Consider the following 16,896-nt stretch of genomic DNA (forward strand, 5'->3'; position numbering starts at 1 on the left):
CTAATAGCCATGCAACTTTCCCTTTCAAGCTTTTCTATATCATTCACAGGGTTTGTTTTGTTTGTTTTTTATTACATTCCCCCAATTCCCATGGTACAACAAGTAGATACAAACAAAAATCCACTGAAAAGCTCTCCTTTTGCCAAAAATAAGTTTTCACTGTTTGTTTTTTTTTTGTTAGACTTTTCGCTCACTGGGTGGTGGTGGTTGTAATAGGCAATTATGGTGTGACGGTTGAGTGTTCTGTTGTTAAAATCCAGCCAGTAGTCAGTATAAAGAGAACGGACCTAAGGCACGGAACTACGAGTTTAACTCATGATGTCCATTCGTCCGACTAATGTTGTTGTTGCTTTTTGTTTTCATTAAAGAAGTTGGATTCAGTTCAGTTTTTAATTAAAGGGCGATAAATACTTTCCAGGATTATCGTTTCTCATCGAATTTTTTTTTTCATTTTTGTATTGTGGGTGTTGTGTAATTTATTTAAATATCCATATAGAAAAAAAAGAGCTTTTTGGAAAATTTAATTTTCTGTAAATGGTCTTGACATAATAATATGTGAAATTAATTAATTTTTAATATGTGACTATTCTTTTAGTGCAACATACAATTTTTAAATAAGATAACATAGTTTTTGCAAAATTTTCTGATATATTGTTGTGACTGAAGTATTTTTTCCGCTAACAACTAAAACAAAATCATAAAAAAATGGGTATACGCGACCAGTTGAAAGTATTTCGTCGAAATCGTGCTACAGAACCACAAAGAAGGAGATCCTTATTCAATTTAGTTGCTCCTAATCAAATAACCGAAGAATCGTTGCAAGTATGGCGGGAACTACCGGAGCAAATACGACAGGACCCTAGTTTGGTATCTTTTCAAGTTGAGAACGATCGTTTACATGGTAATTTATAATTTCTTTATTGTAATCACTTTTGCTTTTGTGCTTTTCAAAAGAAGCTTGCAATTAGGGGACTCACGATTTTGATTCTATAAGTGTATCAGTAATGTTCTATATTGATATCTAGAATTTGGAAGATAATAGACAGATTATATATATTAAAGCTACAAAAATTTAATAGATTCGAAAAAAATTGACTAGCTTATCTATTGATGAATATTTGTGAACATATTTTAAACCAGTAAGGTGTTGGGCTGTGATCAAAAGTTCTGATAAAATCGAAAATTAAATTAGATAAACAATTGATATTTTGCGATACAGGGGTAAGATACGGGGGTCTAACTCTAAAAGTACAGAAATGTGAGCTAATTTTGAGCAGGAGTGTAGAATTAAACAATGTATTGATAAAACTAAACGTCAGTGATAGTTTAAATACAATACTGCAATCAAACAAACAAAATTGTGGTCAGTTATAAGGTAAAATTAAATGAACCTACGAACCACTAACAAGTTGAATACTGATGGTGATGATAAAACTCCTGGAACTTAGTCTACTGATGTTCCTTAGTTCCCACTTGATGGGTACTTTATTCACGTTAGTAGAATTCCTAGTGAGTTAGGAATATAATAAAAAAAAAAATCCTGTGGTTTTAATGTGACATTGTTTCATACTTTCTCTAAGCTATAGAAATGAATACAGCGAAAGTATTTCTAATATTAACATATTGATTCGGTTTGGAGGTAGGTCATACAACCGCCCTGCTCCTTTGATGAGTCCAAGCAGCGGGGTTGCAGGAAAAAAAGTTCAAATGATTTTTACAGAAAAAAAATTGGAAAATTTTGGTAAAAAGGCAAATATTACTTTCATTAAGCGATTGGGTTAAAGTTTAGTATTTTTGTGTAAGGTTGAAAATGTTTAAATTTGATTTCTTAACCAATCAATTTAACTAATTTAAATTCAGTTAAATTTTGTTTGCATTTTTTTTTAATGAATTCATAATATCTAAAGAATATTGGGACAAAATTGAGTATTTTTGCACTTCTTTTATGAACGTTTTATACCTAAATTTTAAATATCAAAGCGTGTTCCCCAAAAACTCACATTTTCAGAGTCGGTGCTCTTCATAACTTAAAACTACTGCACTGATCCTTTTGAAATTTTGAACACTTTTTTCACAAATTTAACGAAATAATGCTGGAGAGCTTTCTTCTTTTTAAAAGTTCTGCAGAAAAGTGAAAGGTTGAAATTTCAAAAAAACACTCCCAGCGTTACATGGGGAAAACTATTATTTTACAAATAAATTTTAATTTTTTGATTTCGGATCATTCAGCAACTATAGTTATGAAGGCACTGCAATTCTACTTTTTTATGATACACGTCCAAATATTTGCTGCCATTGCCTTATTTTTTAATTACCTACATTTTATATATAATAATTTTCGAGTAAAAGATTCAAAGAAAAAAATGCAATTTTGAACATTTTAAAACTCAAAAACTTTCTCATCAACTTTTTTGATTGCTTATTAAAAAAATAAAGTTGCGCTTGCAGTTCAAAACACTTATTACCGACTTCCAAAAAGGAGGAGGTTTTTTCAATCCGATTTTCTTCCAAACTGCTAATTGTATTTCAACAAAATACAAAAGCATTTATATCATTTTAATATTAATCAGAAATAAAATTAAAAAAAAAAAAACAATTTTTGGATTTAAAAAAAAAATTTGAACATTTTTTTTTTTTGAAAAATCAAGCTTTCGAAAGCAGGACCTTGAATTTTTTTGAAACTTTGGTTTTAGATGTTGAATAGTGATTTCTACAAAATGGCATATCTACTAATTTTATTTAAAAACTTTTTTCCCAAAAAAAAATTTATAAAAAATTAGTTTTTAAAGACGGTTCTCACGATCTTGAAAATTTTTTTTCTAAAAATGCAAATAAAACTGCATATTTGTTTTAGAGGACAATTTGATTTCAGATGTTGTTTCATTGCTTTGAAAAACGAATTCTATGTTTTTTTTTTTTAATTTTTATATAGGTAGAGGTACCCACATTTCTCAAATTTCTATACTAGTGGAGTAACTAAAGCTCAAAAATTGGCTATATTAGGGAACCCGGCCGAACAGCTTAGATTTTGATGATCTTTTTTTTCAAACGTTGGTAATTAAAAATACTTTAAAGTCTATAGATTAAAAATTGCCGGTGTTGCCGTTTTGATTTTTTAAATTTAATTGAAGATTTTTGTGAACAAAAACAAATTTTTTTCAAAAATTTTTCTTAAATTTCATAAATTCAAGGAAAAAAATATAAGGGATTAAGGGCCAATCTTTCATCGTTCAAGCGATAGATGCAATTTTCTTATTAATTGACTTCAAACACAAAAAAAAAATATTTGAACACAACGGCAACACCTACAATATTTAAATATACATTTTTAAAAAGCTAGACGTTTAGTCATATTTGTAAAATTAAAATTAAGTTAATAGAATTAAGGGCTTTTGAAAGAATGGTAACTGAACTCAGATTTGAAAAAAAAATTATTGAAAAAATTTTAAGATGTCGTTTTTAAAACTTTTTCGTAATATAAAATGAATTTATTTTTAAATTTTTTTGGCCACATTTATTATGATTTGAAATTATAAAAGGAAATGTCAATATGTTTTACAGTTTATGAAAAAAATTAAAAAGTATTTCATTTTCGAAGAACTTTTTTTAATAGAAGTTTTGAAAAAAAATTTAACTTATTTTTTTTTTAAAGTTCAACATCTAAATATAAATTTATTTTGTATTCATTTTATAACCCTTACTGTTGAAAGTTAAATAGCAAAAATTTAAAGTACTTATTTACCAAAGTCTTTGAGAAAATTAATTATTTCATTGCAAAAATTCAGTTTTTATCAAAAAAACCTATTGAAATTGAAGTAATTTTTAATTTTTTTTTTCAAAAGTGTGATATATTTTGCCTTTTCTGATTCGGAATTCAACTGATAATATTTATAGCCAAAAATTTTTTTTAAATAAATTCATATTTTATTAGAAAAAGTTTGGAAAAAAGTCATTTAAAATTTTTTTAATAACATTTTTTTTCTTTAATTCTGAGTTTGATGACCATTTTTTCAAAAACTTTTAATTAAATTTAGTGGATTTAAATTTAAGATATAAGAATGAGCTTTTGGCTCTTTAAAAATGTATTTTAAAATATTGTAGGTGTTGCCGTTGTTTTCAAAATATTTTGTTTGTGTTTGAAGTCAGATTGTGAGAAAATTGCATTTACCGCTTAAACGATGGAAGATTGTCCCTTACTCCTTTATATTTTTTTTCCTTAAATTACCTAGAGAATCTTTTACTTTTATTTGCCTTATAAAATTTAAGCAAAAAAAAATGGTTTTGTTCAAAAAAAAGTTTAATTTTAATTTTAAAAAACAATCCGGCAACATCGGCAATTTTTATTCTATAGACTTTAAAGTATTTTTAATTACCTACGTTTGAAAAAAAAAATCGTCAAAATCAAAGCTGTTCGGCCGGGTTCAGTAATAATTTGCTTTAGTTACCCTACTATACAAAAGCCGTGCATTTTATTTTACCTCGTTTCCTTTTTTCTTTCCCAAACCCCACATTCGACCATCTTCTGCGTTTCAACTGATTTTCTCTAAAATTATTTATAAATTTTCTCATCACTCATTTTCAATTTATAAACGGTGCAAATCAGTTATAGTTGGGCTTTATTGAGCATGTGCTCAAGAGGCTGCCATTTTTCCTATCAAAGGTGGGATCACAATGTGCCGCAGTGTGTACTTATAGGCAGTGGTGGACTTTTCAGATTAGGTCCAATTAAAATATTATTAAGCCACTTGAGAGGATTTACAAATTTATCTAGATTATCACATCCTTTCAGACAAGAATTCAGGACATATTTATAAAATAACGATTTCTAGAAAATACATTAGGTATAAACAAAATCTCTCCGGACCGGTATGATAATCCATTGGAACAATCTCTCTACAAATCTCAAACACAAACCATGCAAGTAAATGTCAAATTATCACATAATATCTAAATTAATGGCTCTATTCCGAGGGAATGTTAACCTACCATATCCGACTCAATTAAAAAGCAGATGAATGAAACTTTTATCGAAATTCACAGCTTATTTAATAGAATCTGAATACGAAAAAAAATTCACCACTAAATACTAAATTGTTTGTTATCTGATGACATAAATTCACAGACAGACAATATCTGACGCATGTATCCGTAAATAATTAATCTAATTATAATTATGGGCTTTAAATTCAAATGTAAACTATGCGTGACATTTTGTTGATAATAAATTTATAGTTTTATGGATCGTTTTGTTTGTTCTAACGTTAACCTTTCTATAACAATATCATATCAAGTAGAGCATGAAGTACTGTCAACATAGTTTGTTGATTAATAAATTAATCAAGGTGTCACTCTTAAACTAATTTCATATGTTTAGCACTGATACTACTGATAACAAATTTTATGAACTAGTCAATATACATAAATATAATTAATTAATGAACAAGTATGTATATTTACGCAATTTCGAAACTCAATTTAAAAAATAAAATTATTTGATTTGTTTTCTGAATACCACGGTACGATCGATTTTGTAGAAGTCAAAGCAATGGTGGTAAGGATTGAGGATTGAACTATGTACCCTTTTCAAAAAGGTATAAACCATTTTTCTAGGACTAGGGGTTTAGTCAGGACATGTATATCTTGTTTGGGTTTATTAAACCAAGCATGGTTTTATTAAAACAAGCATATGAGTAGCATGAAAAATAAAATAAAACCCAAAAAAGACATGCACGTAATGACTAAACCCCTGGTCCTAGAAAAATGGTTTATACCTTTTTGAAAAGAACCTCATCAAAAAATTTTACATTTAGGCTATATCTAAAAAAATTGCCTCTTGGGGTGCCATCTAGCGTCAAAATAAAAATCTGAAAAAATTAGGGGATTTTTTTTTTTATTATTTAGAAACAGTTTTTCCACTTAGGAACTTGATTCAAAAATAACGAACGCCCTAATGTACATATATAAAAAATATGAGGGATTCCTCTGCTGCGTTGTTGTCATGGTTGTAGAGGCTGTGGGGGCAAAACCGCCCCTTTAGTGTTTGGTGTGTTAAAAATCAACAAAAGACATCTTTTAATTCAAGTAATTTTTTTTTAGGAACTCTCATTACAAATAAAAATATTAAACAAAGGAACAGAAAACGATCATAAATTTACAAAATAAGTTCTAAAAAAATAAATACTTGAACTTAAAATTTATTTAAAAAGATAAAATGTGATATATACTATTTTAAAATCCTGTAGATGGCACTTGTTTGCCGAAATATATAGATCTTTCACAAGAAAACTATTGAGTTTTATTTCGGAACTGGAGGCGGAGGCTAAACAAAACAGCAACAATGAAAAATTTCGAAGATGTACTTCAACTCTTTCCAGCTCTTCTCAAGTTACGCTGAATCTGCCTCAATTATATTTCTCCACAATTTTGAATTTTTTTTCAGGAGATTCTCATGCAAGCTGTTTTTTCCGAGTGTTGAACTAAATGTTGCCTACTTTCTACTTTTTTCCTTAAGAATTTCAAAGATAGTCTTGGCGATATGACTTCAGAAAATGTTCCGCAGTCCTCCCGATTTTAAGTGTTCCATATCTGAGGTTGACTGAATGCAGGTGTCCTTGCATTTGTTTCCTTCTAATTTTTCCCGATTGTGTTGGATCATGTTGTTAGCTATTGCCGTTTGAACTGGACTTCCTACGTTCCTTCTGTGAAAACGAAATTTCAGGATCTATGTTTCGGAACAGCAGTCACCTCAGAACCACAATTTCAAGACTTAAACTATCGAAGAAAGAAATTTTCCTTCGTTATTGATTCATAGATCAGCTTTAATGCTCTTTTGATTATTTTAGTACTTTATGTGGGTAATATTTCACTTGGCCAACGTTCAGATCTGATTTCATCTGATTTCATACTCAAAGAATAAAAATTTTTAAAATTTCTCAACCACCTCCAAGTTAAAGAAATATTCATAAAAATAGAATATAATAGTAGAGTAACTAAAGCAAATTAATAGGGAACCCGGCCGAACAGCTCTGATTTTGACGATTTTTTTTTTTTCAAACGTAGGTAATTAAAAATACCTACTTTAAAGTCTATAGATTAAAAATTGCATGTTGCCGTATTGTTTTTTAAAATTAACATTAAAATTTTTTTGAACAAAACCATTTTTTTTTCTTAAATTTCAAAATACGAATGATAGCAAAAGATTCTCTAGGTAATTTAAGGAAAAAAAATATAAGGGAGTAGAGAACAATCTTCCATCATTTAAGCGATAAATGCAATTTTCTCACAATCTGACTTCAAACACAAAAAAAATATTTTGAAAACAACGGCAACACCTACAATATTTTAAAATACATTTTTAAAAAGCCAGAAGCTCATACTTATTTCTTAAATTTAAATCCACTAAATTTAAATAAGAGTTTTTGAAAAAATTGTCCTCAAACTTTTTCTAATGAAATACATATGAATTTAGTTTACAAAAATTTTTGGCCATAAATAATATCAGTTGAATTCCGAAGCAGAAAATGTAATATTATATATTATCACACTTTTGAAAAAAAAAAAATTAAAAGTTACTTCAATTTCAACGGGTTTTTTTTTTGATAAAAACTGAATTTTTGCATCGAAATAATTAATTTTCTCAAAGACTTTGGTAAATAAGAACTTTAAATTTTTGCTATTTAACTTTCAACAGTAAGGGTTATTAAATAAATAAAAAATAATTTTATGTTTAGATGTTGAACTTTGAAAAAAAAAAAAATAAGATACATTTTTTTTCAAAACTTTTATTAAAAAAAGTTCTTCGAAAATGAAATACTTTTTAATTTTTTTCATAAACCGTAATACATATTGACATTTCATTTTATAATTTCAAATCATAATAAATGCGGCCAAAAAAATTTTAAAATAAATGCATTTTATATTACGAAAAAGTTTAAAAAACGACATCTTAAAATTTTTTCAATAATTTTTTTTTTCAAAAATCTGAGTTCAGATACCATTCTTTCAAAAGCCCTTAATTCAATTAACTTAATTTTAATTTTACAAATATGACTAGGCTTCTAGCTTTTTAAAAATGTATATTTAAAAATTGTAGGTGTTGCCGTTGTGTTCAAATATTTTTTTTTGTGTTTGAAGTCAATTAATAAGAAAATTGCATCTATTGCTTGAACGATAGAAGGTTGTCCTTCACTCCTATATATTTTTTATCCTTGAATTTCCTAGACAATCTTTTGGCATCAATTAATTTATGAAATTTAAGAAAAAATTTATTTTGTTCACAAAAATCTTTAATTAAATTTAAAAAATCAAAACGGCAACGGCAATATTGCCAATTTTTGAGCTTTAATTACTCCACTATAAGAAATACTGGTGAATGAAACAATAAACATTAAAAACAAAATTCTTTTCCAAAGGTTCATCTACTCCAAATGGTGAACGATATGTCAGTTCTAGTGACGAAATCGAATCAACTTTGAATGACATCAAAGATGGTTCGGAATATATAAATTTGAAAACTTACAAACCAAAAGCAAGACTAACAAGCTGTTCTTGTGAAGAAAAAAGGTAAGCCATTATAATTTTTATTTTAATTTATTCTTAAAGAAGAGTAGGTACTGAATAATTCATCCATAGTCCAAATTGCGAAAACCACAACTCAATTATTGACCATCAGCAACCGTTTATTGAAAGTGGTGGAAAAAGTTCGAAGCAAATTCGAAATGAAAAATTAATTAAAAAGATTTGCCTTTTGATATTTTGGCTTCTTTCAACGCTAACTTTGTTAAGTACTCATGAGAAACATTTGATGCATCAGCAACTTTTAGTACCTGAATATGAAGAAAAACGTAATTTAATTTACATTTTCAATAAAAATATATTTTAAATAATTTTTCAAAATAGTTTATTTTCTTCCAAGAAATCCTATGGGAAATTTTAAGATCACTCTACTTGGTGCCTTCGATGAATCCCACAATTCAACTGCAGACTTTTTGACCGTCCAATTGCAAGTGGTGAAATTAATGAATTGGAATGATAGTGAAATTGCTGAGGATATACTTGAGCCATGGATTGTGCCAATAGTTCCTGAAGACGAATTCGACACAACTTCAATGAACTCGAAAAACAGAACTTTCTTTGTTAGCCGAGAAATATTATCTCAATTGGATGATGATAATAACACTCGATTGAGATTGAAAATGTTCACAAATGAAACTTCTTCGGGATTTGCATTGAAGCTTTTCTTTGATCCTTTGGTGATAAATATTGAACAAGGCATTGTGCTAGCTACTTTGATACTATCAGCTTTTTATGGTTTGTTAGTTTGGGAGGTAAGGAAAAGATGAATATTGTAGTTTAATAAAGCTAATTATGATCAATTTAACATTTAAGGTTTTCCATAGGACATTTATAGCAATAGTTTGCTCAACAGCTTCTATTGCAATATTGGCCTTTTTGGGTGACCGACCGACAATGGAAGAAATCGTTGTTTGGATGGATATGGAATTGTTAACTTTGCTCTTTTCGATGATGATTCTTGTAGCTATACTTACGGAAACTGGAATCTTTGATTATTTGGCAGTTTTGACTTTTGAGGTACCTACAGAATTTAGTGTGTTAACGAGAATCAGGAACGGAGGGTTTTTATAAAAAGGCTTATTTATTTTCTTGTTCGTTTGGCATTTCATAACGCGTTACGAGTCTAACATAGTTTCATTGCTCATATTGATCTAGAACTACTAGAACTTAGCAAAATTTATAGAATAGTTGTATTAGACAGTTAACAGTAAAAAATGGTCAAATTGCTTATTAACATGCTTCAGACAAGACGACAAATTCAGCTTCTGTGCTGGATAATGCATGTCTGGATTTTGCATATCTTACTGAAAGATTCTCTTTTATTAAGAAGATGTAGCCCGACTAAGATTATCGGGATAGGCAAATCTGCTAGATTTGAGTTTAAAATTTTATGTTCCATGAAGATATTTAAGAAAACGTTTTAGTTCTGTCGAATTTGTTTGAGTTTGTTAACTTGTCTTGGTAGCGAAAATAGAAACTGATGCAGCTATATCCGGTCGACTGTTGTTCGCATTAAAGAGCAAATTGTTCGTAATGGGCCTTGAGTTATCGCTTTTTCAGTACCTTGGATCAATTGGAATCTTGGAATTCTTCAAATCTTTAAGATTTATCATCAGAGAAGTATCGATGTACTTCTTCTTCTTGATATACCTTATCATTCCCTTGATTATCCTTTATTAACTAGTGATGTCTCCAAGATTCTTTTTTTTCAAAATGAAATTTAATCAGCTGTTCCACCTTTTCAACAAATTTCTCTTAAGTGCTCGCAACGATGATTTCGTCGGCATATTATACATATAAGAAGATAGATTGTTGCCCCTCTTTTTGGTAACAAACACCGAAGTAATTTTCTTAACTCTATCCGATTTTAGTCAAAACCTCTAATATTATTTGAATCGTTTATTTCAGAAACAGCATAAGTCCACTTTTTCCAAAAATTTTTTTTTTTGGAAATTTCTCATTTATGTATAGTTATTCATCTTCTGAAAAAAAAATTAAGTATGTCGGACCCCCCAAAATACGAAAACTGAAAGAAAAGGGTTCAAAATATATATAAAATTTTCACCCGGTGACAACATTTTTGACTGTTAAATACATGACTTTTTACCAGTTTTAAATTATTTTGGCAGCAATCTTGACACGCACCCCCTTTTGTTATATATCTATAAAAAGGTAAAGAATTACTCTATCTATATCTATTAAATTCATTAAAATTGTACTCAGGATTCAAAAGTTATAGCCAGATTTCTGGTGGTGGCAGCATTTTTAACTCTTGAATAATATGACATTTTACCAGTTTTAAATATTTTTGGCAAACATCATGACACGCAAGCCTTTAAGTTATACATCTATAAAAAGGTAAGGATTTACTCTATCTACTGCTATTTAATTTATTAAAATCGAAAGTAGGGTTCAAAAACTATAGCTAAATAAAAACAAAAGTTTTACCACAAAAATTTCGTTTATTTCAGAAACGACATAAGTCCACCGACTTTAAAGGCTTAAAAACCCGCAAAGACCTAAAAAAAAGTTTATATTTTAAAGATTTCTAAATGCATCTTAGGCTAGATTATAACTCGGCATACTCTAAATTTGAAGTGTTGTGGAATTTTAAGTAAAAAACAGTTTTTCGTTGCTCCTGAAAAGTTTATGCTCATGGACTTATGTCGTTTCTGAAATAAACGATTCATTTGATCCAACGAAAATGAAACTTTAACTCAAAAATCACGAATTTTGAGTTATTAATGCAGAAGTTTTTGGAATAAAGTAAACTTTAACCCTGCAGAAAGCCATTTCTTAGCTTTAAAAACTGATGAAGAAGGAGCACTCGTTTTTAGAAACTTATACAAAAATAGGTCCAAACTAAAATTAAAACTCGTTTCCTGAAAAACCAGTTTTTTGAGTTATGTATAGATCGGGTTGGGGTCAAAATTCTGCCGGGGTGAAAATATTTTTTACAAAATTGTGCTTTCAAAATTTTGTCTAACCAAATTCTGCTTTTAAAATTATGTTTTACAAAATTCTGTTGTTCATAATTCTGTTTTACAAAATTATGAAAAAAAAATTTAAAAATAATAAGAAAACGTTTTAATGTTAAATATTTTTGAAAAATAATTAAAAATTTATTAAATTGATTAAAAAAAAAAATGTTTGTATCACAGAACATCGTTTGTAACTAGTTCTCAGCGGCTATTTATTTAGATGTGAGTTGTAAGAAAGTCAGTCTATGCATTTTGAAAAATATTTGGAATAGTACATAAAACAATCAAGCACCAAATGTTACATAAGTACATATGTTGAATAACATTAATGAGGTGTATATTTGTTTAGTACGCACGTATGCTATTAAAAAGATTATAGAATAAGAATTTTTTTCAAATATATCTTGGCAGAGTTTTGAAAAGCAGAATAAAAAAAAAAACAGAATGAAGAAAAATAGAATACATAATAATCATTTTTAGCAAAAAAAAACAAAACCGACTTCCATGGATCAAAACTGGGTTTTATGGTTTTTAAAATAGTTCCTATGGCTAAAAATGAACGAAATTAAAATGGGACCACACTGCAGCCACCAGCTTTAAAATACAAAAAGAATTATCAAAATTGGTTCACTCAGTTTAAAGTTATGCGGTAACAAACATAAAAAAAAAAAAAAATACAGACGAATTGAATACCTCCTCGGTAAAAAACAGAAATTTCTTTAAAAAAAATAAGCCAGATTTTTTTTTTTATTTATGTAAATAACTGATTCGAAATGCCAAAGGAGAAATCAAAAATTGGTGTGTCTAACAACTGGACGAAGATTTAATCATAATCGTTTTCAAGTTTTCGACTAAAATACTGTATTTCAAAATTCTGTATGTAAAATTCGTTATTAAAACGTACACAGGCTGAAAAATCGTTCAAAAAATTGCAAAACGATTTTTAGCCTTTTTATAGCATTTTAAAATGCAGAATTTCAAAAAGGACATTTTTGGCTTTGTTTTCGAATTTAGAATATTAAAATCTATCTATTTGGAGAGCATATTTTGAATCAAGAAAAAAAAGTCAAAATATAACTACTGATTACTTTTAGTTTAGATTACTTTTAGTTGGTAATTCCGTAGAATTTGTTTTTGGACCAACATTAGTGGTAGGTATTTGCCATATGACTCAAAAAACGGCTCTAAAGATTTTAATTTATTTTCCACGTGCATTGTGGAGAATAAAATCCTACTTTTTGAATAAAAAAAAAATTAATCGTTATTATTGGTACCTGCCATAGAACCGTTTTCTTGATTTCTGACTCTCTCATAAACGACTGAGTCGATTTTTAAACACAAGCATCTAAAAAGTCGTAATATTAATTATTTTTTAAATTTATTTTAAAATTCTTCAGTTTTGAATTTTTTTTTAATTTAGTTTTTTTTTTTTTTTGAAAAATTAATTTTTTGAAAACGGGTTGATACTTTTTTTCAAATTTTGTTTTATGTATTGAATAATATTTATTTAAGAACAGCGGACCAAGTTTTTTATTTGAAAATATTTTGAAATTTCTTATTACGAAATTCTAAAAATTCTTTGTTACACAGGAAACTAAATAACATTCAAAGCTTGAAAATCAAAACCACTTAAAACGGGTTTCAGGTTGTTACACTTTTAATTCTCGTTTACATTTTTTATAAAATTAATGAAAGCATTAAATTAAAATTTTTGTTTTATGAATTGAATACTATGTAAGAAATTTTTGGAGCCATATTAATTACAAACAAATTGGCAGATCTTTCATATTCCCATACTAATATGACTGATGTGTTCCTAATTTCATGACTTGTTGTCAAGAAATGGCTGTGAAAATGACTTTTGATTCTATTATTCGACATCTTCAACGTTACGAAATATTTAAATAAATACTCTACAAATTCAAAAAATTTACCTTTATTGCTGATAGAACTGAAATCTTTAATATTTTTTTAAATTATTTTCCTTGCCAGATTTCCGGCGGTAAAATTTGGCCTCTTATATACAGCCTCTTGATAACAACATGCTGTATATCTTCTGTCCTGGATAACATGACAACTGTGCTCCTTATGACTCCTGTGGCCATAAGGTCATATTACTTTTGATGAATTTGATTGTACTTATCTATAAAACTTGTTTAAATTTCAGACTTTGTGAAGTAATGGAAATTGATCCTGTACCAGTTCTAATGGGTATCATAGTTCACGCTAACATCGGTGGAGCAATAACTCCCATCGGTGATCCCATCAGCATTATAGTCTGCTCAAATCATTTCATATCACGAAATGGAGTAACATTCACCAATTTTGTGGCCCACTGTTTACCTGGAGTAGTTTTGACTGTTCTTTTCAGCTGTCTCTATATGAGACTTAAATTTTGGGATATTAATTCGTTAAGAGTAAATGAACCAAAAGTTCTTCGTGAACTTCGTCGGGAAATCATAATCTGGCAGAGAGCAGCTAACTCTTTGCAAACCTATTCGAAAGATGTTGATATAGTTCGTGAAACGCTATTGAAGAAAGTTGAAATTTTGAAGTACAAATTGAAGAAGAAGCAAACTGGTGTTGGATCGGAAGATGCTTATATACGAACTTTGGAAGAGCTTAAAGCTGCAGTAAGAGCTATTAGATTCCTTAGAAACCTCTTTTTAATTTCTTGAATTTCAGTATCCAATTCGACATAAAACTCTTCTGATTCAATCGGTCTTTACACTGGTCTTTGTGATTTCTATGTTTTTCGTGCAATCAGTGCCAAGTTTGCAAACTCTTCCTCTTGGTTGGGTAGCATTACTTGGTGTTGTCCTTCTAATGATTATATCCAGTCGGAATGATATGGACGCTATGGTGCATAGAATTGAGTGGACAACACTGCTTTTCTTCGCAGCTATGTTTGTGATGATGGAGTGTGTAGAAAGACTTGGTCTTTTCATTTGGATTGGAAACCACACAGAGAAAATAATCTTGCTCGTCAGCAAGGAACATCGATTGGCAGCAGCTGTATTTATTATTCTTTGGATTTCTGCAATTACTTCGGCTGTGCTTGATAGTATTCCAGTGACAGCTATGATGGTAAAGCTTGTGGTGTCTTTAGTTGCAAAGGACACATTAGATTTGCCTCTTCAGCCTTTAGTTTGGGCACTCGTTTTTGGATGCTGCTTAGGAGGTATGGCAATGTAGAAAGTTTTTTTTATCATATTTTTGACATTTTTGTTGATTTCAGGAAACGGAACTCTTTATGGAGCATCTGCTAATGTTTTGTCTGCTGGTATGGCTGAACAGCATGGATACAAGATATCTTTTACAAGATATTTGAAGTAAAAATTATTAAACTTATTTGAGTGCTTTCTATTAATTTAGTAATTTTTTTTTTTTTTAAATAGGTTTGCTTTCCCTATGATGATTGGACAAGTTGCACTTATTACAGCGTACCTTATGGTTGCACATATTTTATATGCGTGGCATTGAAAAGAAAAAAAAAAAGGATTCTTATATTATACGAGTATTTACTTACATACATAAAATGTAGTTTAGGGATTTAATGCAATAAAAAATATTAACGTAATGAAGTTTGTTTTAGAATTCGTAAAAATGAGGAGTTTTAAACCAATTCTTGTTAATAATGCCACTTATTACTGTTCTTCTGTTAAGTTAAATGACATAAATATGATCACGGCTATCGAATATTAACACCACATAATAATTTAAGATGAGAATAGTTTCTTAAATTAAAATACAAGAGAACTCATCTGATACAAACAATAATTCAAAAATTTTTAAAACCAAAAAAAGTCTAATTTTTCACTTTTTAGACGTGGTTTTTTAGAAATTTTATTATGCTATTTATTGATTTTTTTTTTGCTTGGCTGTCTGTCTGTCAGCCTGTATGTATGTAAGTCTGTAGCTTCATACCTTCTTGAACTAGAGTCAAAACTACTAAATATCGCTTCTTCAAACTTGGTGTTTTTGAGTTTTGTGATATTCTATTGATTTTTCTTAAAAAGGACTGAAACGATTTAGATTATGTATGAAGTTCATCGTTCTTTCAAACTAAAAAACTGTTGAACTGTTATTAGTAAAGTTATTTGTCATAGAACCGTGTTCAACATTTTTTACTCCTTGTGAACGATTCAATACATTTCATCGCAAATATTTACGCAAAAGCGTTTTAGTAACCTTAAATTGGAAAATAAGTAAAATTAAAAAATAAAGTTCACGTTTGTTTCCAGTTCATCTCGTTGAAGAAGCAATCTCTTCTTGAGACTTGGTGAGTCTTAAGGATTCATGATAAAGCTTAATTATTCACTAACAAAGACGGTAACGGAGAAGACAGCCTCAACTGGTCCAAACAATCTCAAATGAAATTTTGAAATAAAAAAAAAGAAAAAATATGGTAACAGTTACAATTCGATAAAAATCCATTTTTAAATTGAAAGAAATAAATCAGTCCAATTTTTTTTTGTGCTCTAAAGTAAAATAAATAATCATTGGATATTTGCAGCTGTTTAGTTATGGTTGAACCACATGTGTGTTTTTTATGATGCCCGATTTTCTTAAATTTTGCCAATTCTGTTTTAAGCATTTTATCTTTACAAATAAATTATTACAATAACGAACTTGAGAATATATGAAATTACTCCTTGCAGAGTTCTTGCATTATGAAGATAAATTACACTGTGCTTCAAAATAAAAAAAAAAAATACACCCGAAAAATTATATAGTGCAGGCTGTTTGTATGGTCGAATAATGCATACAAATATTTTTGTTATATTTTTGGAACCCTCCATTTTTTTTTTATTTACAAAAAAACATTTTTACAGACTTTACGATGTAATCTATCAATATCTCAGTCATTTTTTTTAACAATTCTCAATATGTTATATGTTTTTGGAAAGAAGATTACCAGACCTTTTGAATGGTGTATATAAGTCTATTGTTCAAACAAATTTTTATCCCATAAATCTTGAAAAAGTAATTTTTTTCTCAATTTTTTCAACTTTACCCAATTTTTTTTGCAAAATAAAACAAGCAAAAAAATAAAGTTAGCTTATATTCTGAAAGAATATTTATTTTGGCACAAATTGGTATTGTTTTGTTGAATTTGACCAAAACTGTGGAATCTATGCTACTTTTCCGTTACTAGAAAATATGGCATATCATGATGTGAATTGCAAGGTGCACAATAGGGCGCTCGTTATTTTAAAATAATTAGAATTTGTATGCTCCTAAGATCTTATATGGTTGGAAATAAACTAAAAATAATAATTCCCAAGTTTCAAGTCTCTAACTTCATTCTAACCCGTGCCGCCAAGCGGTTGAAGTTTCT

General features: G+C 28.8%; 1 protein-coding gene across 1 annotated transcript; it reads left to right on the plus strand.

The window, feature by feature from the left end:
* The first annotated feature begins 226 nt into the window (after positions 1-226).
* LOC129905831 (P protein) lies at positions 227-15,126 on the plus strand. The gene is made up of 10 exons (XM_055981420.1): positions 227-901; positions 8,412-8,562; positions 8,632-8,843; positions 8,899-9,326; positions 9,388-9,591; positions 13,548-13,663; positions 13,723-14,188; positions 14,241-14,736; positions 14,794-14,887; positions 14,954-15,126. The coding sequence occupies exons 1-10, from the start codon at positions 706-708 to the stop codon at positions 15,036-15,038; spliced, it is 2,448 nt and encodes an 815-aa protein (XP_055837395.1). The 5' UTR covers positions 227-705; the 3' UTR covers positions 15,039-15,126.
* Positions 15,127-16,896: the final 1,770 nt, after the last annotated feature.

Source organism: Episyrphus balteatus, chromosome 1 (assembly GCF_945859705.1).
Source record: "Episyrphus balteatus chromosome 1, idEpiBalt1.1, whole genome shotgun sequence".
NCBI lineage: Eukaryota > Metazoa > Arthropoda > Insecta > Diptera > Syrphidae > Episyrphus > Episyrphus balteatus.

Coding starts and splice junctions, on each gene's coding strand:
- LOC129905831 (XM_055981420.1), top strand. CDS start 706: ATGGGTATACGCGACCAGTTGAAAGTATTTCGTCGAAATCGTGCTACA. Junction 13,664..13,722: donor ATGACTCCTGTGGCCATAAG/GTCATATTACTT, acceptor TTTAAATTTCAG/ACTTTGTGAAGTAATGGAAA. Junction 14,737..14,793: donor TTTTGGATGCTGCTTAGGAG/GTATGGCAATGT, acceptor TGTTGATTTCAG/GAAACGGAACTCTTTATGGA.